This window comes from Henckelia pumila, chromosome 4 (genome assembly GCF_033568475.1).
Source record: "Henckelia pumila isolate YLH828 chromosome 4, ASM3356847v2, whole genome shotgun sequence".
Lineage (NCBI taxonomy): Eukaryota > Viridiplantae > Streptophyta > Magnoliopsida > Lamiales > Gesneriaceae > Henckelia > Henckelia pumila.
This window is the reverse complement of record NC_133123.1, coordinates 5,213,974-5,239,379: the sequence shown is the minus strand read 5'-3', so window position 1 is coordinate 5,239,379 and position 25,406 is coordinate 5,213,974. Positions and strand designations below refer to the sequence as shown.

Below are 25,406 nucleotides of genomic sequence, written 5' to 3'. Positions count from 1 at the left end.
TTATTATTTTATTTATAAATTAATTACTTTAAAATTTTTTAAAAAATTAATTTTTTATATGGTACCACATCATTCAATTATTCTATCCATAAACCAAACGATATCTTATTATACTAAAATTTTCTATATATCAAAAACATCAATAAATTTTCAATTTTTGTGTACGATAACTTTAATTATAACAAAACTTTCGATATTTTTCTTATTATTAATGCTTCAACGGCTCATAAAAGGAGGCCGTACTGAAAAACTTAACTCGAGGGACAATATCCACCGTCCACTATGTCACACCCACGTCTTTCAGACAAAGCCCTGGGAACTTACAAAATAACCATCTTCCACCGCTGAATCTTTGACAAACCCCAAGGACAAAAATGTCCAAATAAACAATGATTAAACAAGAATTAATCCCCGTGTTTTTAATTCCTCTGTCCCGCATTTTCTCTCGTCATTTTCGCCTCTCCCCTCTCTAAAAACAAAAAATTTATTCTTTGAAACTCTCTTGTTTCTCATCTCACTTTACTGGAACAAAACCACTTACGAGCTAGCTAGCAAATCCCAACCCTTTTGATTGAAAAGTTTCACCATTTTTCTCCCTGCAAGCTTATCTTTGAAGGTTCTTGATTTCTGAGAAATCTATGCCACAGCTAAGGTTCGCGTGCTTTTCTTTGTTAATTGTTATGCTCGAGTTCTGGGTTTCTATTGATCAAACGCGAAAAAGGGGTGTTTTACTGAGGGGTTTTGTGGGTTGAAAAATTAGGAATGGTCGTTGTTCCGAAGCTTCCTCTCTTATGTATTAGTTTATTCCCTATTTCATACCATTTGTAACTTTTTTAAAAAAAAATTATTTATATCCCTTTACTGAATCATCTGCATTAATTTTTTTTTATATATATTTTTTATCTATAAAACCAGTAAAAGATTGGATTTTTTTTTTGGTAGTCAAGCTCTCGGTGTTCTGGGTTCTTGTTTTCTTTCTGATTTTTCCTTTGACCAAAACTTTTCTATTCCGCGTAAAGGCTCTAGCTTTCTCCGTCCTGTTTGGACAATGACCGTCCAAAAACCCACACGCGTGTGTATCTTTAAATTTATAATCTTCATACTTATTAAGATTAAATCTTGCTTAATGGATTTCTGCTCGTTGGTTTTAGGGGTTCCAGAGATCTAATAACAATTATGGAATGATGTTGGTGTTTTGCTGCTTCTTGGGATTCACACTGATGTGAATAGAAGTCTAAATCTGGTGTTTCTCTGCGTTTTTCTGGAGGTAACAGTATTTTACCTTTTTTTCCCCGGAATGGGGACAGTAATTTTTATTGTGTAGCAGTAAATGGCTATTTTTAGACGCTCGTTATAATGATGATGGTGTTTTGCCTATTGGGTTTGGAGTACGGTGAGTTTTATAACCTGCGGAGACCCCTGCAATCGCTAACGTGTACCACTTTCATTTTTCACGTGAGTGAGAATGACCACCGATACGAGTGAATATGATGTGGGGCCAAAAATTGTCAATTGTTGAATCATATTCTGGAGATGAGTTTTTACCCGTTGGATGACTTTGATGTGGGTTGGCACAAGTTACAGTGTGCGTCTTTTCATGTATTTGGACCGTTGATGGTGAATTGCAGGCCTAGAATCTTGGTTAAAATCTTTGTCTAGGTAATCAATGGGACCTGTTTTCTTGCAGTTGGATAGCTGACATAAGATAAATTGGCTGATCAAATTTTTGTGGGTCCTTTGGGATTGTAGGCGCCTTATGATTTTTTTCTTTTTAGTGTGGCCATCTAGTGTGCTTTCACTTGCCCTGTAATCGCAGAATGCTTTATGGTGTTGTTGTGCATTGGGCCATGGGAATCCAATGAATTATGTGAAGTCTTGATTGTGTAATGTCCATTATTGAGTACTCGAACAATTTTTTTGCCTAATAATGCTCTGTTTCCTCTTTTGAACTTCCTCTGTTTGCTGATCGTGCTTTCGTTGTTATCGATATGATTGGATCTAGGGGCCAACACCACGTTTCTAAGTTGTGTCATGTTTTGAATTAGCTGGATTAATCATTTAGTGGATTTTCCCGCGACTATCGTGTTTTGAATTAACTGGATTAATCATTTAACGGACTTTCCCGCGACTTTCATGATCCAGCTCTGTGCCACAACTTAGACACGTGGTGTTGGTCCCTGGCGCCAATCATTTAACGGATTTTCCCGCGACTTTCATCACCAAGATCTGTTTGACACGTGTGCTTTACCCGCAATTGGTTGCAGGTTTTGTTAAGGGCAATTACGACATTTTCAAGTCAGTTATATGATGTGAATTAGCTTCGAGTCGTTATATGAAGTGAATTAATTGCTCTTATCTCATGGTTAGGCCATTTGTTTTTCGATATACCTTGGTTGTTTTGAACCAGCATCATTGCACAGTTCTACTTTACTCATTGACTCATTCGAGAAAGGCTAAGACACTTGTCTTTTGGTGTGCTCACCCATTTTTGTTTACGCGTGTTAAATATTGATTTTGTGAGATCCCGTCCCACGTGAATCGTTGAACTTGTGTTGATAATTTTATAAGATGATAAGTAGGATTATTTTAGCAACTAGGGTTAATTATTTTCACTAGATGAGAACAAATCCATTGTTAGTGAATCCCATGTGTAGTTTTCTTGCATGGACTTATGGGCTCTGGGCAGGGTCTGTATTTGTCACACCTCCAACATAATTTATCATGTGAAAGTAACATAGGAACAATTCAATTATAGTGTTATGCATGCTGTTTTTAGTTTATTTACCTAATATACAAGTTATTTGATTCGTTCATCACCTGGATTGAAGCTCGCTCTTGTTCTATAATACATTGAATATTGGTCAACCACCATTACCTTCCTGTGTTATAATTAGTATGATCTGTCAAGTATTATACACGAATATATGGCCATATACCGTTAGCTCTGGTAGTTCTGAATAGATCAAAATAAACTTTTCTACCAAACCGAGGAAACCAATTGTTCTTTTGTTATAATGCTTGTACAATGCATAAATTTTGGTAGCATGGGTTTGTGTTGCTTCAAACTTTATCTGGTGTAAATTGTAATATATTATTTGAAATGATGGTTACATACTTTTCGCAAGCCCTTTATTCCTCTTGCCCCTTTTTTTATTTCATATCCATCTCACAAAGCTCTCTTGCTGAGACATATCTATCTTTTTAAAAATTTAAAGCTAGGGTGTTTATCGATCTGGTTTCAGTGGTTTCAGATTGAGTAATTTTCCATACCCGAACCAAACTAGAATATCACATGAAAAAACAAATCTTGCAATTTGCCAATTTGGTTTCAGTTAATCAAATTCTATTTTCAGTTAGATTGAATTTTAAACTGAAATTTTTTCTTTTTCTGCTTTAAAAAATGATTTTATGCATTTGAAGTTCGAAATCAAATTCTTATCAAAGAAATTTGACAACTTTTCTTCAAAAAAAAAGATTATTGCATATATATTATATAAAAAATTTCGGTTTTGTTTCTGTTTTATAGCAATTTTGGTTCCGGTTCGCAGCTCAGTCTTTTGGCTTGAACTGCAAATGCTATATATGGTTATGTTCTGATTTAATGCACAGATTGACATCAACAAATCACAAACCAAACTGAGCTTTTTGGTTTCAGATTTGTTTCTTGATTTTTGGTTTCTCATGTACAGACGTAATTTTAAAACAACATGCGACGGACTGTCAAAGATTTGATCATGTTTAACTCTTTATTTGTCATTATACTTCTATCCATCTTTTTTCTTCCTTGTCCCTGTGATTGAGGGAGGAGTCATGAGGGGCGAAAGTTAAAAAGAAATTCCATTTGCCTTTAATGGTCACCTTTTATTTGAAAATGCTCATTATGCATAGTTATGTGGTCATCATTATATCAAACATTTCTTTTTCTTTTTGTCATCATTGCACCTATCAAGTATTTAAAAAGTTCTTTTATGTGTAATTCAAAGTTTGCCATTTTTTTCATTTTCTTGATTCAGATGGATTCAGTCAAACGTTCAGCAGTCACCCCAAGTAAGAGTCGTTTGGCGCGCACTTTTGCCAAGGTTTTACACATTCGAGCTGTGGCAGGTGTATCATCAGATGATGGAATTCATAAGACGAAATCCCATGGAAAGATAAAGAAGAATTCAACGAAGGATCCGCCTGTTAGTTTATATAACAATGACGAGGACGAGGAAAGACAGAAGAGAGCAGTTCAGGAAGCGTTTCTTGCGAAACTTTTTGCTAGCTTATCTTCTGTAAAAGCTGAATATGCTCAGTTGCAATTCTCTCAGTTTCCATATGATGTCGAGGGGATTCAATCTGCAGATCAGATGATCGTACTGGAGCTAAAGAATTTGTCTGAATTGAAGCAATCTTACTTGAAAAAACAGTTGAACGAAACTTCTTTAGAGACCAGTCTACTTTTGTCTGAAATTCAGGAGCAAAAGAGCCTTCTGAAAACATACGAGATTACAAGTAAGAAGTTGGACTCTCAAATTAAGCTTAAAGACTCTGAAATCACCTTTCTGAAAGAGAAATTGGTGGAAGTGAATGGGGATAACAAGTCGATCGAGAAGAGAATAAACTCAAGCGGGCAGTTCGTTAAACTTGAAAATAATCAGTTATCAAGCTTAAGGCCGAGCCATTTCATCGCTTACACTCGGCAAACAATGAAATCGATAAGGGTCTTTGTGCGGTTGCTTGCTAGCGAAATGGAATCCGCAAACTGGGATTTGGATGCTGCAGCAAGCTCGATTGAACTAGGGGTTTCCTTTTGGAAAGAGAATCATAAATGCTTTGCATTTGAATCTTTTGTATGCAGAGAAATGTTCGATGGCTTCAATTATCCCAACTTCTCTACCCATCCTGAGTCCTCTTCCGAGCATAAAAGACGAGCCAACGTAAATTTCGACATGTTTTTGGAGATGAAATCTGTGAGACCAGCAGACTATTTAGCTTTGAAGCCTAAATCAACGTTTGCATCTTTTTGCCGCGCAAAATATCTGAAACTTGTGCATCCCAAAATGGAAGCTTCTCTTTTTGGCGATTTGAATACGAGGAATCTGGTGAGTTCGGGTGAAATCCCAGAGACTCCATTCTTCTTTGCGTTCAGTGAAATGGCAAAACGTGTTTGGCTCCTTCATTGCTTGGCTTTGTCTTTTTATCCCGAGGTCTCTGCCTATCAAGTGAAAAAGGGATGTCGTTTTTCAGAAGTTCTAATGGAGAGTGTCAACGAGGAGGCTTTCTTATCGTCGGATGGCGCGCCTGAAACTGATCCACGTGTGGGTTTCAATGTGTTTCCGGGATTCAAGATCGGAAAGACTATCTTTCAATGCCATGTCTATCTCTGCTGATAAGAGATAATGATGAATCGAACCGACGCCTGGTGCGATGCCATAAGATTCGATTCATACCATCAAAGATTGCATTGCAGATCTTTGTGTTTGTTGCTGTCGTTACTTTTTTTCACGTCAAATGATTCCATGAGATTGATTTACATTACAAGGCTTGCTTGGCGTGAGAACCTTTTGCGACTTTTAAGGATTAGGGGATTTGGGGAGAGCTCTGTGTCTCACAAGTTTTGCTAATATATGTTGGCTAAGTGTGTTGGAAATGGAAACTGTACATTCTAGTACTCTGTTTGTTTTTTTGGATTATTCACATATACAAGTATATTTTATTTCTCTAGCTTTAGTATGATTTCTCTTGTTTTAATAATTAATTGTTTTGTTAAATCTTATATCATGTAATTTTGTCATGTATTATTTATTGAGACTCTCGAAAATATTTAGTTAAGTTAATCGGACATGATTTGGCAAAAATCTTACCTGATATATCCTCATTATTCATGAGTCAATTATTCTTCGTCGATTAATTATTCATTACGTACTAACAAATTTTTGCACGCAATTCATTCACAAAATTGAACAAACTATTTATTTTCTGAAATATATTGAGGTTAAAGTAATTTTATAACTTATATTTAAGGTTTTATTTTATTGAATTTTATTTTCTTTCACACAAAAATCTATATATATATATATTGGAAAGAAAATCGAAAATAAGACTTGCGGCTTGGAAGTTGGAAGTTTCAATCAAATTAAACTGAATTAAAATCGTGTATAAACCGAAATCTAACGGAACTTCAAGCAGATTTCCACAAGTTTTTCTTTAAATTAAAATTCGATGTTTTCTCTATTTGACTATACATACAACATTTAAGTTGCATTCATGTTGTGCAAGTTACAATTAATTAAGTAAACCCCGAGCACTTCTGATGATTTCGTACGTCCACAATAATTAATTTCTTTAAAATCATCGTTTTCTTTTATATATTGAACCATGGATTCTTATGATATATATTAAATAGGTAATTGATTCGAAATACACCCTATGATGAATTAAAAAGAAGTAAAGTTGATTTATCATGTCAACACTTTCTTGGACTAACCTATTACACATGCATGGTTTATCCAGTACGGTTTACCAGACTAACGTAATTTGCAAGTTATTGCGTTAGTTCAAAGATTTATCCAGTGTACATCGAATTAAAGATAGCGATTGGAGGATTTCTAAATGATGATGATGATCATAATAATAATAATAATAATAATAATAATAATAATAATAATAATAATAATAAAGCTAGCTCAGGAGTTTCCAAAATCATTGCTGAATAAATCTAATTACAATGCAATGATTTTTAAGAGCGAGCGCATGCATTGGATACAATGTTAACTAAAGCCCTATCAAATTATCTTACAACGCGTGCATCATTTTTAAGACAAAATGATTTTAACTCCGTGATAGTCTGGATAAAATTTCTAAGTATCAAATTACATTATTATATCATTGCATCTTTCAATTATTTATAGGCAAAAATCAGGGTTTTGTTTTATAAAATTAAATCACGTTCTTTTCGATTTTCATTTATCCATTGCTGAGTGTTTATATGCATGCTAATTGTTTTTCACACACATATATATATATATATATAAATATATATTATTTGTAAACCTTGCAAAAAATTAAAAGAGAAAGAAAATGGCACGTCATGCATGCGGAAAAGGAATCAAGGAACTGAGATCCCATCGGTGATTCGTGATCAAATAAATTAATTATAGGTTCCACCTGATCATAAAATATCCAAATATATATATATATATATATATATATATATATTTAGACCCAAAACAACTCCGACATTAATTAATATAAGACCAACCCAAAAATTCTAGTAATGTTTCCTCATTTTTCATCAAGGTAACAAATTTAACTGACATATCTTATATATCTCGTATACATTCAACATAATAAATAAACAAAACCATCAAGAAAATTTAACGTCGGGGAAATTAAGGCACGTAGTTCAAGCTAGCTAGGTTTATTCAATGACCAACTCCAGGACTAGGAACGGATTCCAAACTACGACGATCTAAGGGTTGATCATCGACACCCTTTTCTTGACTCACGGATACATCTTCACCGGCAATATTCGCTGCATCGTTCCGGGAATCCGTCGGAAGCACCGAGCTTTTCACGACAGATGTAACCTTAGAGACACCTTCCATGCTCAAAAGCTTCCTAGCTCCCAAGCAATGATGAAACAAGCAAATCGAAACAAGAAAAACCGCGAGCAAGCGAGTGCCGAATCGAACCATTCTCCCAACAAAAGTATAGGAAGTGAAGAAACGGGATCGTTTGAGGAATCAATGTAAGTTCAAAACTGTTGCAAGTACATATGAAAGAAACTTTAATTGGAACGATTGTATTTATAGACGTGAATATGCACACGTTTGTTTGTAGGGCTGAGTCAATAGTACTTTTTGCAAATTTGAATTTAATTAATTTAATGATAAGCTCGTGTTGGATATATAATATATAGCTAGCTAGGTACCATTCTGTCGGAAGTATACCTAGAAAACAAATTGAGTTGGTATTTGATAAAATAAGCCGCCGGCCGTAGGTTCCCAAGTGTTTCGCCACAAGAGAATTTTGGGGCACATTCAATTCACTTGGAATATTTAAGGAAATGTGAAAGGGAGTGTGTTGTTAATGGAGGAAAGGCCCCTCAATGCCTTTTGATCCATCAACACTCATTAGACCTTAACTTTTAGGGCATTGAATCACTAAGTGGGAAACTACCTTCCATAAGGTACATATATGGTCATGACATTTCCCAATCTGATGGAGATAATCCAATTATTTTTGAAAATAATTTTTGTAGTCCATTAATTTATTACATTTTTCTGTCAATATTCAGATTTTGGTTTCGGTGTTATATTTTTGGATTTTAATTCTACTTAGTCGGAGTTTTGATGCGTCGTAGGATCTCTGAATTGGTAGAGTAACTGAATGTTTGGCTATAAAGATCACGAGTTTGATTATTCTGTCAACACCTTCTTGGACGCGTGAGTACGCATGCAACGTGGTTTGTAGATTATTTCATTAACCCGATGTTTATCCAATGAACACCGAATGATACCGGTTGTCTAAGGTTATGTTATTGTGAAAAAAAGAGACTAGAATTACAAGTTAGTGTACTAAAATCAAAATTTGATAAGGTAATTAATGACCTAAAAAATTAATTGGCCGTCCTTAATTTTTTTTCCCCTTTGTAATTAATTCTATTTTCACAAATTAAGAATATTATTACAAGAATAATTTCTCGACCAAAATTTTGGATCGAAGTATATTAATATTCAGAACCTAACTGGTATGAAATTGCATTGTCAGGAGATCGATGTCTAGGAAATGACATCTTTTGAAGAATGTTTCTCCTCACGTCTTGTAGCTTTCAATTATATATATATATATATATATATATATATATGTGTGTGTGACATATACCATAATGTAGTCACTGATAAATAAACCACGCACAAATAATAGTCTTCACCTGGGTGCTTCATACCCGGCCGCCAGCTGTTTAAATTGGAAATAACTCATAGTTCTTCCATAAATAAAATAAAATAAAATAAAATAAGCTATTAATAATAATTTCCCCTCCTCCAACGGGTATAGTCTATGCTAGCACATGAGCATCAATGTGCTGCATCCAAGGGTTCAATTTTTTTGCATTTGAGATGTTTATGTGAGCATCTCAAATGCAAAAAAATGTGGGTCGTTGGATCCCCATTTGGGCACTGTCCGGATGGGATAGCATAGACTGAACCCCTCCTACGTTTCCTCAGTTACTTTGCACAAATTTTCGCTGCATTAGACTGGAAATTTTTACTACCGAGTACTGTTTGCAAAATACGAGTGTGATTGAATTTATAGATTATGAAGAAGTGATGAAAAATCTAGAGTGTGTAGTATTTTTTTTTTACTACAAAACTATTTTTTTTTCCAAATAGTACTCGTTACATTTTTAAAAAAAACACAGAAAACTATTTCTTTTTTTATTTTATTTTTTTGAAGGTAACTATTTCTTTTTTTTTTTAAGCCAAAAGCCGATAACCACTTTATTTTAGCGACGGCAAATATTTCTTTGATGTGCTTGTATACAAATTTTCAAAGTCTACCCTTTTACCTCTACCTACATAATTAAATTAATAAAATAAAAGTCGCCCGACAATTTTTATCATCTTATGCAAGCTAGATTGATTTAGATTTGACTTTCTCATGCATAAATTATGTAGGGATACAGACAAGAAAATAAGACAAAATGTTAGGCAGATTCGAAATTCTAAAAGGGTTGGAAAGAATAATTAAGAAACTAATCGAATATAAAATTAACTATAAGCATATTAATTAATGAAATTAAGAGCCGCACTCCAAATTAAGATCTTGATAATACACGGTTGACATTCCTTTGTAATGAATTAAATAGTAGAGAACATGTAATTCCACGCCTTGAAATTAAAGAAATGTACATGCCTTTAAGATCAGGTTCGTCATCAAGGTGAAAATCAACTCACAATAGATAAACATTAAATTATTTTAATTCTACGCTAGTTCCCAGTTCCCACTCAATTAATTATGCCCAGTTATAACAGAGCTAATGGCTTTCGTGAACTTCTTACCACAACAAATATATATTAACGATATGTCGTCAAGTGTTTGAATTAGTGAAATATGGAGATGCTTGATCCGTATTTTTATGAATATTTTAATTTTCTTTAATGACACTTTTTTGTGTGAACATATAACGTACAAAAAATAATGAATGTATGTTCCGTTGTTATAAAAAGTATAATGACGATAAAAGTGAAAACTATTAAATTTAAAGATTACTTTTTAATATGGCGTATATTTCATGTTGGTACGTATATGTAAATCAAATAATATAGAAAGTAATATTGCACAATTAATCTTATTATAGTGTGTTATACTTGGAATATCCCTTCTCTCATGTTTTAAAATAACGTTTTCAATCAAACGATCAATTGAGTATGTTGTATTATTACGTGTAACATAGATTCGACATTATTTTAATTGGAGATTAGATTTAATTAATAGCCAATTTCATGAGAAAAAGTAAATCTGTATGTTGATATTTTCCGATGATAGTATAGTTCATTTGACAACAATATATCTCAAATTTGAAATGAAATCTCGAGTTTGAGACACAATTATAACAATCTCACATCACGACTAGGGAAAAAAAAACTTGCACACACATACATGTGCAATAATATTAACTCCTTGTAATTATAACTAATGAATTTTTTTCCCCTGAGATAATATATCCTTGTATTTAAATTGTCCATATGTTTACGTAATGTATCTATATTTAATTAAAAGAATTTGCGTATCTGTATGGCCATAGGAAAAAAAAGTGTATTTGTGGAGAGTAGCTTGTTTTTAGAAGGCCAGCATTATCGCGATTTACGGGTAAAGGAGTATTAAAATATTCATCAAAAGCTCGATGCCGATCGATATTTATGACTGTTTCTTCGATTGCTATCATAAATATACGGTAAGATCGGCTTAATTCGATGCTAGCAAATGGGTAGTAAATTTAAGGGTAATTTTTTTAAAACATCTTGCGTGTAAGAAAAATAGTCGTTGTTGGATCACTATTCGGACAGTGTTCGAATGAAACAGCATTGACAAATCCATAAATTTGCTTCTCCTATCATCGCTTCATATCGTTGGTTATTTACTTGCGTTATTGAAATCGAGTTTTGTTATGTCTATATTTTTCAAAATTTTCTTTACAATTTTAGTATTTTTTACATGAAAAAAATTTATGTGGACACTTATATTAACACATCAGAACCGCGTATAAAAAAAAGTAAGATTATAAAAAAAAAAACATACTAAAACTAAAATTCGATAATATATATAAAGATCAACTAAACTCGTAAAAAGACAAATATACTATATCAAATTACAATTTCCGCTTATGCACAACCGTAAGCCAAGATTTTTGTACATGAAGTGAAATTAAACTCTACTATACTTTTTTTTTTTAAAAAAAAACATATAGGCTAGCTAGGGCGTTCAGCTAGATCGATGAAGAAATTGTAAGTATGTAAAAGTTAACGTAGCATGCTACAAAGTAGAGATCGAATCGATCTATTTAAGTTTTAAAAAAAGTGAATATCAAAGTCTAAAAATCATTTATGTTGATAACCACTCATAATTCAAAATGCAATTTATTATATCTTTGTCATGAAAATTTATCCCCAGACCCGATGGGTTGAACCAATGTTTTCATAACCGGGTCGGTGATCGAACCGGTTTACTTAAAAAAATTGTTCAACCGGTCGGACCGAAAAACTGTTTATATAATTTAATATAATAAATAATATATTTTGGAATTTTAAAAACTCAAAAATTATATAAATAGACATAAAATATATATTTAACATAGTTTGAAAGCTAAATAAATATGTAAATATATTTAAAATATCAATTATAGTTATAAATTATTTAAATAATAAATTATTTATTTTTTAAAAAACCAATAATTATTAAAATATTTTTTTAAATGAAGTAGAAATTTCAAATAATAATGTATTTATATATAAAAATATTAAATCTAAGGTTTAAAAGTAAAAAAATTTAAATTTTCAAAAAATAAAAATAAAAAAAATTCGAAAAACCGGTTCAACCGGTTTAGTTTTTCGGTTCTTGGCCGGTCCAACTGGTTCTTGACCGGTTTTGACCGGTTCTGACCGATTGAACCGGTTTTCCGATTTTTAGGGTCGGACCGTACCGGTCCGGCGACCGGCGACCGGTCGAACCGGCCGGTCCGGTCCGATTCCGAAAACACTGGGTTGAACTTGAGAATCATTAGATGCATGAGATCTACATGAATTTCATGTGAGATCATACATTCATACATATCGATTAACTAAACTATACGGAGAGATAAAACTCTCGGTATAACATGATCTGGACTTGCGTTTACATGGTCTATGCACACACTTGACACACCAGGCTCTGAAGTATTAATATTTGATATATGTAGGGGTGGGCGTCGAGTCGGATAGTGTCGGGTTCGGGTCGGGTAGCAAATTTAGCTACCCGAAATTGATCCAAAAATGTCGGGTACCGAAAATTGTTGGGTATTTTCGGGTACCCGACTGCGGGTACCGAAATTCAATCTTGTATTTAAAAAAAATTATTTATTTATCTTTCTTTTTTCGAAATCAACGATAAAATTTGATATAAAACATCACAAATTATTTTCTCCATATTCCACGAAAAACCATATTTGAATTCAGTTATAAAACCAGCATTTATAGCACACATCCACCAAAATATTATATATATTTCCCAAAAAAAAATTAATAAGTCGGGTTATCGGGAAAAAACCCGAGACCAACCCGACACTTAACCCGAACCCAAAATTTTTAACAACTAACCGACTTGATCAAGTCGGGTCCGGTACCCGCTATCCGACCCCTAAACACCCACCCTAGGTATATGTGCACCGGTACAACTTCATTTGCACAGTGGCTATCACCGGTGTATTTTTTGTTTTGTTTTATAATGGTAGTAGAAAGATGTTTTTTAATCAAACTACCTACATCACTCATATTAGTGAGATTTGAACTCAATGCTTTATGGATCTTAAGGTCTCGTTCTTATTACTAGATCAAGAGATACTTGGCCTGAATTTTTTTTTTCTGTTTTATTTTTCCAATTTTTTGGATAATTAATATTATAGAATTGACGTGACAAATCATGGGTTTTTGAATCTTGAAGGGCCGAAAAATGGAGGGGCTGGAATGTGTTTCAGCCCAGTAACACGTACCTCTTACAACAAGTAATATACGGGCTTCATTCATTTTAAACCCAGTAGAACTTTTTAAGCATCTCACTATCTCAGTCCCTTGTCTAGGTTTTTGAATTATTGAACCTTCCTTTTATTTTATTTTATTGATTAAATTTTTTGGTTATTGTTTTCGTGAATATTTTGCCTTGAATTGGGCTTCATTGTGTGATAAGCAAGTACAAGTCTAGAAATTAAAGTTAGGCTGACTTGAACTTGAACTTAAACTTGAACTTGAACTTGATGTAATATAAATTATGTATTATTACACAAAATGTAATATATATATATATATATATATCTATTATATAAAATATATATAATCATTACATTGTACATTATATAATGAGAAATTAGTTGTAGTGACCTATTTACGACTAGGGTTGGGATACCGAACTAAAATACTGACTTTTTGAGATATCGTATCAAACTTTTTTCGAAATATAGACATTTTTTTGGTATATTGAATTTTTTTTCGGTATCTATACGACATGAATATGAGTTTTTTCCATACCAGCATTTCAGAATTTCGATATCGATACTGGTATGAATTTTTTTTCATGTCAATATTTTTTATACGGTATACCGAAAATCCACCCCTATTTACGACTTCTATTTTTAAAAATAGCCTTTTTACTAAAAAAAAGTTATATTATAGCCTTAATTTTATTTAAAAATATTTAAAATACCCATAATCTATACTTTTATCTCTCTTAATTTGTTTTTGGATTTGATTTGTAAATTTATTTTAACAATCATAAAAATGGCAAATTTCCTATAATAATTAAAATCATAAATAATTTTCATGAGTTTACCATTCGATTTGATTTTGATAAATATTTATTTATATTAGTATTACTACATTAATAAATATGAATATTTAGTATGAATTAGTGTAATATTTGATCAGTTTAATATAAAAATAATAAATTCACACAAACAACAAGGGATGGCTTTAGTTATTGTTCATCATTATTTTTAATTTTTTTATTAATTATTATTTTATATTTAAAAATGAAAAAATAAAAAAAAACGAAAGTTTTAACTCTTTATTAACTATCTAATATTGCCCTTTCAAAAACAAAAAACAATCTCATATTGCAAAATAAGAATTGTTTTTAATATATTATTTCTTTTTTAAAAATGCTAACTTATATTTTATTTAACTAAAATTCTTTATTATATTTTTAATTTTTTTATATAATAAACTTTCAAATTTTTATTATGAGCTTGTACCTCTGGAATTTAATATGTTTTTTGTGTTTATGTAGAAAAAGTTTTAAAAAAGGTTAAATAAAAAAAAATATTTTCAAGATCATTTGTGGAACTTAGGGTTATTTTTAAAAATTAACTTACTTTATGGCCAAAATCCATTATGATAGTTTGAGAAATGCCGTTTTAGAAAATCTCTCTTACATAATCCGTCGCCCGGCCAGCACATTCGAACCGAACCAGAAAACTCCTCCCGCTCTTTTTTCAGTGCCATCTGAAATCAAAAACCCTCGTTATCTAGAAATGCGGGAGAAGCAAATTGAGAAGCTCCGGGGTGTGGTAAGAGATTGCGTCAGCAAGCATTTGTACTCGTCGGCGATATTCTTCGCCGACAAGGTCGCCGCCGTGACTTCCGACCCCGCCGATGTATACATGCAAGCTCAGGCGCTCTACCTCGGCCGTCACTACCGCCGAGCCTTCCACCTCCTCAATGCCTCCCAGATCGTCCTCCGCGACCTCCGCTTCCGCTACCTGGCCGCCAAATGCCTCGTAAAATAGTTTCTTATTCTGTTCTCACTACGACGTGACTGCGATAGAATTATCGTGTTCTGCAAAAGTTACTCCTTTTGCCCCCAATTTTTGAACTCTTTTATTTTAATTTGTTTCTTATTCTTCAAATTCCGTGGGCGGTGAGAGTGCGGGGGTGACCATTTGTCAATTGAATCAATGTGGCTGATTTAATTTTTGTTTTTTTTTTGTTTGTAATGTTTAAAGATTTGAACTTTACGTGGAAGCTGGGATAATAAATAAATAAATTCATTAATATCTTGGATGCCAATACCAACGAATTATACTGAGTTTGTACAGAAAATTTATTTTTTATCTTTTTTTTTTTTTGAAATTCCGCAACTCCCTTTTTTATGTCACATGTTGAGAATGTAACATAATTCATGAAATGATCATCGAATAATTAAAGTATTTGTTGTACCTTTTCGGGGAAAGACTAAATTTGTCTAGTTGTCCTTGTCTACTCGCTAGTTGAGCTTCATATAACAAACTGTCTAGGACATGATAAACTCAGGTGTTCTTTTATTGTTTGGTTTATCTGATTAGTTTTCTATCAAATGATTTTAAGTGCTAGTCCTGTAACATGTTTTTGTTCCATCTGTTTTCTATGATTTTCATTTTATGTATTTCTGTCTAGTCAGTGCTAGTGATCGATCAGTTTGCTTTAGAAACAAATAATTTTGTGTAGATAGTTCAAATGAATAAAATCTTATATTCTATTACTAGGAAGAACTAAAGGAGTGGGATCAATGCCTGCTAATGCTTGGTGATGCTAAAGTGGATGAACATGGTAATATTACTGACACAAAGGATTCCAATAGCATGTATCTGGACAAAGATGGTGAAGACCATGAAATCAATGTAAGTGCAGTTGAATCCAGCATAATACATGTGTTACTTACTGGCCTTTTTCCCTTTGATACAAAAGGTAAAGGGGAAACACCGTTAATGTAATTTTTGGAAATGGTCAGAGTAAAGAAATGATGTTTACATCTTTGTGACAGATTATATCAGCAATATGCTTTTTAAGGGGAAAAGCGTACGAGGCATTGGAAAATCGTACACAAGCTCGGTTATGGTGCGTAATTTTCGGATATTGAATTTACATCTGAAGGTTTATTTAGTATTTCCATAGGCATCGATTTGTCATTAAAAAGTCAGTGTGATCCTCAGTGTTTTTTTTCTATTCAATATGTCCCTAAAGGATAAATTTTTCTCATTGTAAATGTATATCTGAACCAGCATTTGCGGATTTGGTGGCTGAGGTCTGTGTTAATTTTTTTTTTATTCCTTTTACTCCCCTGTTTCTGATTTCACTCTCTATGTTTCTCTTGCTGCCTCTTGTCATATGTACATGTTGATTCGTGTCTCCTCTTTTGTTCCATTTGCTGTATTGTTAGATCTGGCACTGCTTTCAAGTTTAGCTAAAATAGTTGAAATTATTCTGCTTTTTTCTCATGTCACTTAAAAGGTACAAAGCTGCCATTAAAGCGGATCCTCTGTGTTATGAGGTATGCTAATTGCTCTGTTACAACATAGATCCTATTAGAATCATTTAACTACTATTCTAAAGGTCTCAGTAATTGTTATTGATCTCCGATAGAAATGGCCTTTCTATAATTTCTATATGAAATTTATCATTGTTTGTCATTCTCGCGGAAAATGAACAATCCTATCTTTCCGTTTCAGGCGTTGGAATGTTTAATAGAGGGTCATATGCTTACTTGTGAAGAAGGTGAAGAATGTTAAATACGTAATGTTTCCGAATAATTTGATTTTGTGTATTGCAACCCTCGGGACTCTCATTTCATTCTCATACACAAGGAATTTTTTTTAATAATAAAGGAAATTGAGATAAGTTCCCAGCTTATTTACATAGTATGATTGTAACATTTTATATACCTGTATTGTAGAGACCAGTCTATTGGCAACATTGCAGTTTGGTGCTGATGATTGCTGGCTCTCTTCATTCTATTCTTGTTTGATAAAGAAAGTAAGCAGTTTATGCTTCTAAAGTTGGATGTACGGAGCTGGCCATTTTATTTTTGTTAAACTTGTGTTTGCGCAGCTGTTTATAACTTTTGTTTTATCACTTCTTAGTAGTAATCTCAATGTCGACTACATTTTTTGTCCAGTATGAAGCTGAAAATGTTGTAGAAACCAAGTTTAGGGAACTTGAGCGGGAAGTTTGCTCTACGAAGTCCTCTGACAAAACCTTATGTACACTGAAGAACAATACTGATCTCTTAGCCTGCAAAGCGGAGTACTTTCACCAGTGTGGTGAATACCAGAAATGCTTTGAATTAACATCGATGTGGGTTTGTGATTGTGTTTGATGAGCAGCATGCATTTTACTAATATTTCTTGACACAATGTCTTGTGTTAAATTCAGATTGCTTGAGAAGGATCCTTTTCACCTAAAGTGCACCCTGGTGCATTTAGCGGCAGCAATGGAACTAGGGCATTCTAATGAACTTTATCTAATGGCATGCAATTTGGTCAAGGACTATCCTCAAAAGTGAGAATCTGTCACCTTTTCTATCCTATGAAATTTGCATCTCTTATTCTCTGATGTACGGTAGGAAAATTATATTTAGGTACATTTCCTTATTCTGAAGGTCTGGCGATTCAGTTATATTCCCCACTGAGTTTTTATCAATAATGTTAATGTCAAATCAATTGAGCTATTATTCATTTGTTCAGCCTATATTCAAAGTGTCACTTCATGTTCATACCAACCAGACTAGCAATATGTTCTCAAGTTTGCATGCACTTCCTTCTTGAGATTGCTGACTAAATTTTTCCATGTTTTTTTTTTCCCTTCATTTTTATTCTGGATGCTCTTGAATTGTCTCCTTGACCACTTGTGATATGTTTGTTCAGGGCTCTGTCATGGTTCGCAGTGGGCTGCTACTATTACTGTATCAAAAAGTATGATCAGTCCCGCCGTTATTTTAGGTATCAAACTCCTTATGGTAGCTGTATAAGTCCACTTATTTTTTAATATGTTTTCTCGCTCAAGTTGCAGTCATAATTTTTTTTATTGCCTTTTGGACAGGTACATGTAAAACGTTTTACCATTTTATAAGTGAAAAGAATTTAAAGTATGTGTACGGATAATATTTTTATAAAAAGTTTACTTCTTAAAGAATAATTGAGAGATATTTTTTAGAAACTAATTTTTGTAAAACGTTTAATTTCTCCAAGTATATTTTTAAAGAATAACTGATAGCTGTTTTTTGATGTTTTTAAAATTTCAAAACAATGGATAATACATAGCAAACAAGAAAATTGAGAAAAAAGAAAAGTACAATTAAAAGAGTTTTGTAGAACAGTTGTCCAACACCTTCTTAATTATTGTCAATTATAAAAACGTTTTTTATAAAATAGTTGTGAAAAGCTTATTTATTCTTAAAACAACTTTTAAAACATTTTAATTGAATTTTCGTAAAAAAACACTTTTATAGAATAGTTGTGTAAACACTTGTCTATTTAAAACAAATTTTAAAACCTTTTTTATTTAATTTTCATAAAAACCCACTTTTATAAAAACATTCTATAAGTACTTGTCTACACAGAGCCCTGATGATTTATATGCTCTCTTGTCTAATGATATGAGGCACACTGGTACCATATCATTGAGTTTCACTTTTCCTTCCTATATCCTATTGACCTATTGGTTAATTCCGATTTGGTTCCATTTATAATTGTTTTTCAGTAAGGCGACTAGTTTGGATGGGACATTTTCTCCTGGTTGGTTAGGCTATGGGAATGCTTATGCAGCACAAGAAGAAGGAGATCAAGCCATGTCAGCTTATCGCACTGCTGCTCGTTTATTTCCTGGGTATACATTTCAGTTGTTCTTCATCCATATATCTGCAGTATATCTAAAGTTAATAGCTCTTTGTTCTTCTTGAGCTGATTTTTTTTGAGCATCTCTATACACGTTTACTCATAAGCCTTGAAAATTTTGGGATTTGTTTTGTTTGAGTTGAATGGATACTGAGGTGACCGGGTGTACTGCCAAAGTACTAGATTTTCATCCATAACATAATATGCTGCTTCAGAGGCATTTTTCGTGGATAATTTATGACTATATAAGGTAAACAAAGCGGAAGGTGGTGCAAGTATGAATATACCTGTTGCTTATATGTTACTAAATAGGAATATCTGAAAACAAGTTGTTCATGGGATCTTGAATCCTTACTTTTCTGACTCTTTTTCTGTTTATATTTTTTTTTGTGTAGTTTTGACATCTCATGAATTTTTGTGCACACAGTTAATGCTAGGTTGTCCTCAATTCTTGATTTGTGCAGTGAGCAGCTGGGTAAAAAGAACACCAAAATTTTGATGCTAAAAAGTTCTCAAAAATGATCTTGTTCCTGTTTTCTTTTGCATTGGAAAGACCTTCTTTTCTTGACTCTTGAGTCTCAGATTCCTGCAAACTCAAATCACAGAAGTTGATGCCTACCAAAATAATGCTTAAAAGTTAAAAAGAGTGTCATCACTGATGGTCAGGTGAATAAGCAAGATTGTACTCCCAAAACAAAGATATGGGCCGGATATGATTCTGGCTTCCAAGTTTGGTTTAATAGGTTCCTCAGAATAAACCTATCAACTACAGATATCCTGTGCTAGTCTGCTAGACCATATTATGAATTGAGTGAATTTTAGTATTATATATTTTTATTCTTCCTTATGCCTTCTTAATTCTGGATCATGAGGACGTTGTGTAAGTGTTAATTACAAGTTTTGGGTGATTAGTGATTACTTAAGCTGTATGCAGAAATCTTGGGATATTATGTTGTCCAAGTTTGAGAGGTACTCATTTATTATGCTTGTTAAGTATAACGTAGTATTTTTTTTCAGTTTCCATCTACCAACTCTATATATTGGAATGGAATACATGCGAACCCATAGCTTCAAACTTGCTGAGCAGGTGATTATTGTAATCTTTGTGTGGAAATGTTTTCCTGGTTATCATTAGGCCTTATATGTAATTAAGTTGTAATGGTAAAATTTGCAATTGCTTTGTGTAGCTAGCTGCTATTTGCCTTGGTTCATCTGTTTGATGTAGTGTTTGTTCTATTCAGTTTTTTTTGCAGGCCAAGATTATATGCCCTTCGGATCCACTTGTGTTTAATGAGTTAGGTGTTGTAGCTTATCATATGAAGGAGTAAGATATTTCACTCTTGATAAAATGCTAGAAATTGTTGCATCCTTAATCATGCTTAACTATGAAATGAGCAATGTTTATATTAATATATTATATAAAATTGTAAGTCTGCATGATGCATTTGAGCATTTTATATACTATTGCGTGTCTTCTAGGTTATGATTTTATTAAAAAAATGGATTCAAAATATTTTTGGGATGAAAGAGCGAGGGACAGCAGTTGTGCTTACTCTTGCTGATGCATTTTTAGTTTCATTAATGTGTTCATGGGGGATATGTTTCATATATTCTTCAATTCTTGTTCATGCAAGCCGTAGAAGCGATGTTTCTGAGATATTATTGAAGCTTTTCAAATTAGGCTGTACTTATGATTAAGCATAATCCTCTTCAGTTATAATATTTAATATATTTTGAATTGATAAAGCACGTTCCTTTTAATAATCTTTCAGGTATAAGAAGGCTGTATGGTGGTTTGAACAGACGTTGTCTCATGTATCATCCTCTTTAAGTGAAGTGTGGGAGCCAACCGTGGTCAACCTCGCTCATGCGCTGAGAAAATTAAAGTGCGTCTTGTCTTATTATGCTTATAAGATATATTCTTCAAGCACCGCCTTATGAGTTTGTTCTTGGTGATATCCATATGTGCATTCAACTCCCCTTTATTTAATGATTTGCCTCCCTTACATATTATTTTTGCACCTTAATACCTTATATATTTTAGATTAATTGCTTAGTATTCTTAGCTGCTTAGTATTGTTATTGTCAAATGGATTTATGAACTATGCTACCATTTATTCCTTTTTAACCGGTTTATCTGTTATGGTTATTACTAATAGTTCTCCGGAAAAAAAAACTCCTGTCTTTGGCAACCAGAAGGATGCTGATTGAAAATGTCCATTCACTATACTTCTCAAGTATAAGCAGTTGAAAAACTTTATTTTCTGATGTGGGGTTTTTCTCTCGTATGCAATCATCCATAATCATTCCACCTACCTGAATCAGAAGAGTCTCTAAGATGTAAATATTGAATCTTTAATTTTTGTTCTCCTGATTTTATGAACCTTGTGCCATGGACCATGTATGCAATCTTCTTTATTCTTTATCCCTTAGAAATGCAAAATTATGAGCAGACCTGATACCTTGAGCTCTAGAAAACTAAAAAAATTGGTCAAATTATCGATTATACATTGTTATTCTCCTTTTCTTTCACGCAATGCGATTATATCTACTTAAGCAATGTAACTTTGTGTGATCTCTCTTGCAAAGACGTCATTTTCACCCAAAATCTAGATCTGTGCCACTTTTATCATCTTATTAAAATTTATATGTGGTGGTTCACATTAGTATACTTCTCCATCAGGAGATACAACGAGGCAATTATTTATTATGATAAAGCTCTTGCAATATCAACACGAAGCTTGAGTACATATGCAGGTCTTGCCTACACGTATCATTTGCAGGTATGAATTTCTCTACCTCCATATCATCTCGGTAAATTGTTAATGAGAAAATAGTTTTAATATTTCTTTTTGCAGGATAATTTCACTGCAGCAATTACGTACTATCACAAGGTAGGTTTACCCAGATTCAGAACAATAATTTTTTAGTTTCAAACTCTTCCTCATGATAGGGATGCAAATGAACTGCCCCTCTGAGTAGCTTGTACATCAGTCAGTAAAAGTTCGAATCAATTTCGGTTTCTTGAGCAACTTGAGTACATATTATTCAAGTTTAGTGTGTGTGTCGAGCTACTCGAGCTTATTTATTACATTTTCAATTTTTTTAAAAAATCTGTATTAATTCGTGTTTTGACAACTTTCTAGGGCCTAATTGACTTTCTACTAATTTCTAGTTTTTAAAAGATTTGTGCTAGTTCATATCGAATTCTGGTGTAGCAATCAACTACTCTCTACTTATTTAATTAGATTTCCAACTACTCATGATTTCAATAATAACACTAGTGTAGCAGTCAACTTTGTAGAATGTTGCCATGAATGCCTTGGGTGGCATCGAGTCTAATTTGAGTAATTAGTATTGCACAAATTTGGCCGATTCAACTTGTGTGGCTTCATGATTCTTGTCGGGTCAACAGGCTTTATGGCTTAAACCTGACGATCAATTCTGTACGGAGATGCTGACAATGGCGCTCGTCGATGAATGTCGGCATGACACCCAACCAAGAGGTGAGACAGTTAGAAGCCAGTTATTCACGTAGTACCTTCAGATTTTGTTTTTATGATGTAATGTAACAATAGGTCAAAATGTAGGGGGATAGGTCATATTTATTTGTTGTATCGTTGGTTAATGTAATATCCTGATGGTTTGCATATACATTTGTCAAATTCACGAGTGTGCAATAATCACATGAAATATATATTTATTTATCTCTCTTTTTGATATCGGGTGTGGGGATTGTCATAAGGTTTTCCTTGAAGCAACACCTTTTCCATTGATGGGAGTTGGTGCCACTTAGGCTAAAGAAGCCCGTGTATACAAATAAATGTCACGGGAGTTGGTGCCACTTAGGCTAAAGAAGCCCGTGACATTTATTTGTATATCTTCATCTTTGGGAGGGGAATTTTTGGCATGCAAATCTATTTCGAACAGCTGACACGTACACAAATTTGAAAATACAAATTACCATTAAAGGATTGAACCTTAAGTTTTATTTAATAAAAATATTATACAAATTTTATATTAATGCCACTAAGGATTAAACTTAACGCAACGTTTGGTTCGAGGATAGGATAAATAATATTTGGATAAGTAATATAATGTAATATAAAATAAATAGAGAATGATAGTTAATTTAGTATTTGATTTGATTGATAGTTTATTGGATTTGATTGATTGAATTTTATATTAAAAATATAAATTATCATTTTGATTTTTTGAGAATAAATAAAATATGAATATATTATTTATAAGGGTAATATAGTAATTTAAATTCAATAATTTGATTGATGTAAGATAAATGATTAATGATTTGATTGATGTAAAATAAATAATTAATAGATGAATAAATAATATGACGAGAAGAATGCGAGATTGTATATGATAAGTTGTACAAGTACCAATTGTACTTATACCAAACGTTACCTTAATATATGGTATATGTATATATAGATTTTGGTAGATATCTAAATAGACTCGAGATATGTATCATTCAAATTCTATTACCCAAATTCTTCCTCGAATCTTCAAATTAAACACATCAGTCTAGATGCAGCCTAAAGGTATATTTTTGTGGTTCCCAAGACTCTGACTAGAGCGATAATTTTTTTTAAAAAAATTTTACATGCTACAAAGTTACATAAAAATGTGTAAATGTAATTTTATCCACAATATGTTTCAAAATTATATATTGGCTGTTTTCAGAATCGGACCGGTTCGAAACTTCACCAAAAATCGGTCCAACCAGTAAAAAACTGGTTGAACCGGTTTTTCGAAATTTTTTAATTTTTTTTTTGAAATTTTAAATTTTTTATCTTTAAAATTTAAATTTAATATTTTTTTATATATATAATATATACATGATTATTTGGAATTCGTACTTCATTAAAAAAATTATTTTAACAATTATTGGTTTTTTTAAAAATTAATTTTTTTTTATTTAAATAATTTTGAACTATAATTGATATTTTGAATATATTTACATATTTATTTAACTTTCAAATTATGATATAACATATATATATATATATATATTATAAATATATTATTATTATGGATGATTATCTTATTAAAGATATGTTGTGAGACCTCGTTTCTAATCAACTAATATCAGACAACAAGCGATAAGTGATCAAGAACCCAATATTTTTTTTTTTAAAAGGGAGGCTCGCGCGCCCGCGCTGACATCAGCGCGCCCGCGCCTACGCCCCGCAAATCCCAGCGCGCCCGCGCTCATACCTCGCAAAGAGGCCGCGCGCCCGCGCCGTCCCCTCGCCCAGAAAGGTTAAGGCACTGAAATAAACTCAATCAAAACCTAAACACTTGCATTAAGAGTATTTGACATACCAATAACAATACAAGAAAGGTTTAGGGAAGAGCAACATTCAATTCAATAGCACCTACATCGTTTCTTGCTTACAAAACATATACGAGAAGTTCAAATGACTAAACATGATCGCAAAACATAACTAGGTTGACATGCTGATTCGACTTCTAAACGAGTCTCACTTCTATCTCTTGCTCTGGATGCTAACCAGGTCTATGCTGACTTGATCATGCCCTTCCTGTTGCCAAGTACACATACAAAACAAAGCAACAGCCGGATAACCGGTGAGAATGATAATCCCAGTAAAAGCAACATATCAAGTAATGAATATACAAACATGCTATCAAACCACATATTCAAGTCGAAGTTAATGATATGCATGTCTTTAAAAACCAGGATAAAGATTCTGATAAACACGGGATTATTGCTCTGCTTTTGGGATCCCGAGGATGAGATCACGTAACGACTCACCGACTCTCCCAATTGAGGTGGTGCCACGTATCCCACTCCTCTAGACTTTGAGCAACCATAATGAGTATGCTAGCACTAGGCGAAATACTACAACCTAGGCCACTCAATCATAGTTCCCAAACGTCTAACAAAAAGGGCGGTTCTGCCCGCTGAAATCAAAGTAGGCTCAAGATGAATGCATAACAGAAACATAAACATAAGCCACATAACAAAAACTCAATCAATCAACAATTACAAGTTCCACGTGCTAGAACAAGTATCAATGCAATATGTGATTTAAAAAGGGGAAACTCGAGAACCAACAGTCCCGAGTATGCTATCCCACTACGATAACTGCTTTTACCTTTCAATGCAGTAATTCCAACTCTGGATAAGCTACAACAAAAGGTTTAATCAACAACTAAACAATCCAACAACAAGGCAACGGTTCAAGGTAATCTCTTTACCGTTCTTCGTCCAATTCTCGACGACCAAATGCTGCTAACACAGGGCTTGACAACTCCAAACGAATCTGTTCAGATACAATCAAAGATCAATTACCATGATCGACTTACAAGCCAAGTTCAACAACTTCAAAAACGGTTCAAATCTCCAAAACTCAAACCGACGGCATAACGGCTATAACTGAACAAACCGACAACGCAGACAGCAGTTCAATAGAGATATAACCTCATAAAAATTCTAAGACAACCAAAACAAAGCAAACCCATCAATCTCAAAATCCACATTTTC

General features: G+C 33.0%; 2 protein-coding genes across 7 annotated transcripts; both read left to right on the top strand.

The window, feature by feature from the left end:
- Positions 1-443: 443 nt before the first annotated feature.
- LOC140863796 (protein GRAVITROPIC IN THE LIGHT 1-like) lies at positions 444-5,768 on the top strand. Of its 6 annotated transcripts, none has more exons than XM_073267467.1 (3): positions 444-652; positions 1,161-1,267; positions 4,014-5,768. In XM_073267467.1, exon 3 carries the CDS (start codon positions 4,014-4,016, stop codon positions 5,370-5,372), a length of 1,359 nt encoding a protein of 452 aa, XP_073123568.1. In that variant the 5' UTR covers positions 444-652; positions 1,161-1,267; the 3' UTR covers positions 5,373-5,768. The 6 variants fall into 6 exon arrangements, with proteins under 6 accessions (XP_073123568.1, XP_073123566.1, XP_073123567.1 ...); XM_073267465.1 differs by having other exon boundaries at positions 1,152-1,267; XM_073267466.1 differs by lacking the exon at positions 444-652 and adding an exon at positions 961-1,072 and having other exon boundaries at positions 1,152-1,267.
- An 8,879-nt stretch (positions 5,769-14,647) lies between these two features.
- Positions 14,648-22,557, top strand: LOC140864342 (anaphase-promoting complex subunit 6). The gene is made up of 16 exons (XM_073268476.1): positions 14,648-15,010; positions 15,755-15,889; positions 16,033-16,106; positions 16,500-16,539; positions 16,718-16,763; positions 16,942-17,021; positions 17,164-17,342; positions 17,421-17,546; positions 17,912-17,986; positions 18,747-18,872; positions 19,898-19,967; positions 20,122-20,204; positions 20,653-20,766; positions 21,564-21,663; positions 21,739-21,774; positions 22,296-22,557. The coding sequence occupies exons 1-16, from the start codon at positions 14,765-14,767 to the stop codon at positions 22,416-22,418; spliced, it is 1,653 nt and encodes a 550-aa protein (XP_073124577.1). The 5' UTR covers positions 14,648-14,764; the 3' UTR covers positions 22,419-22,557.
- The last annotated feature ends 2,849 nt before the right edge of the window (positions 22,558-25,406 follow it).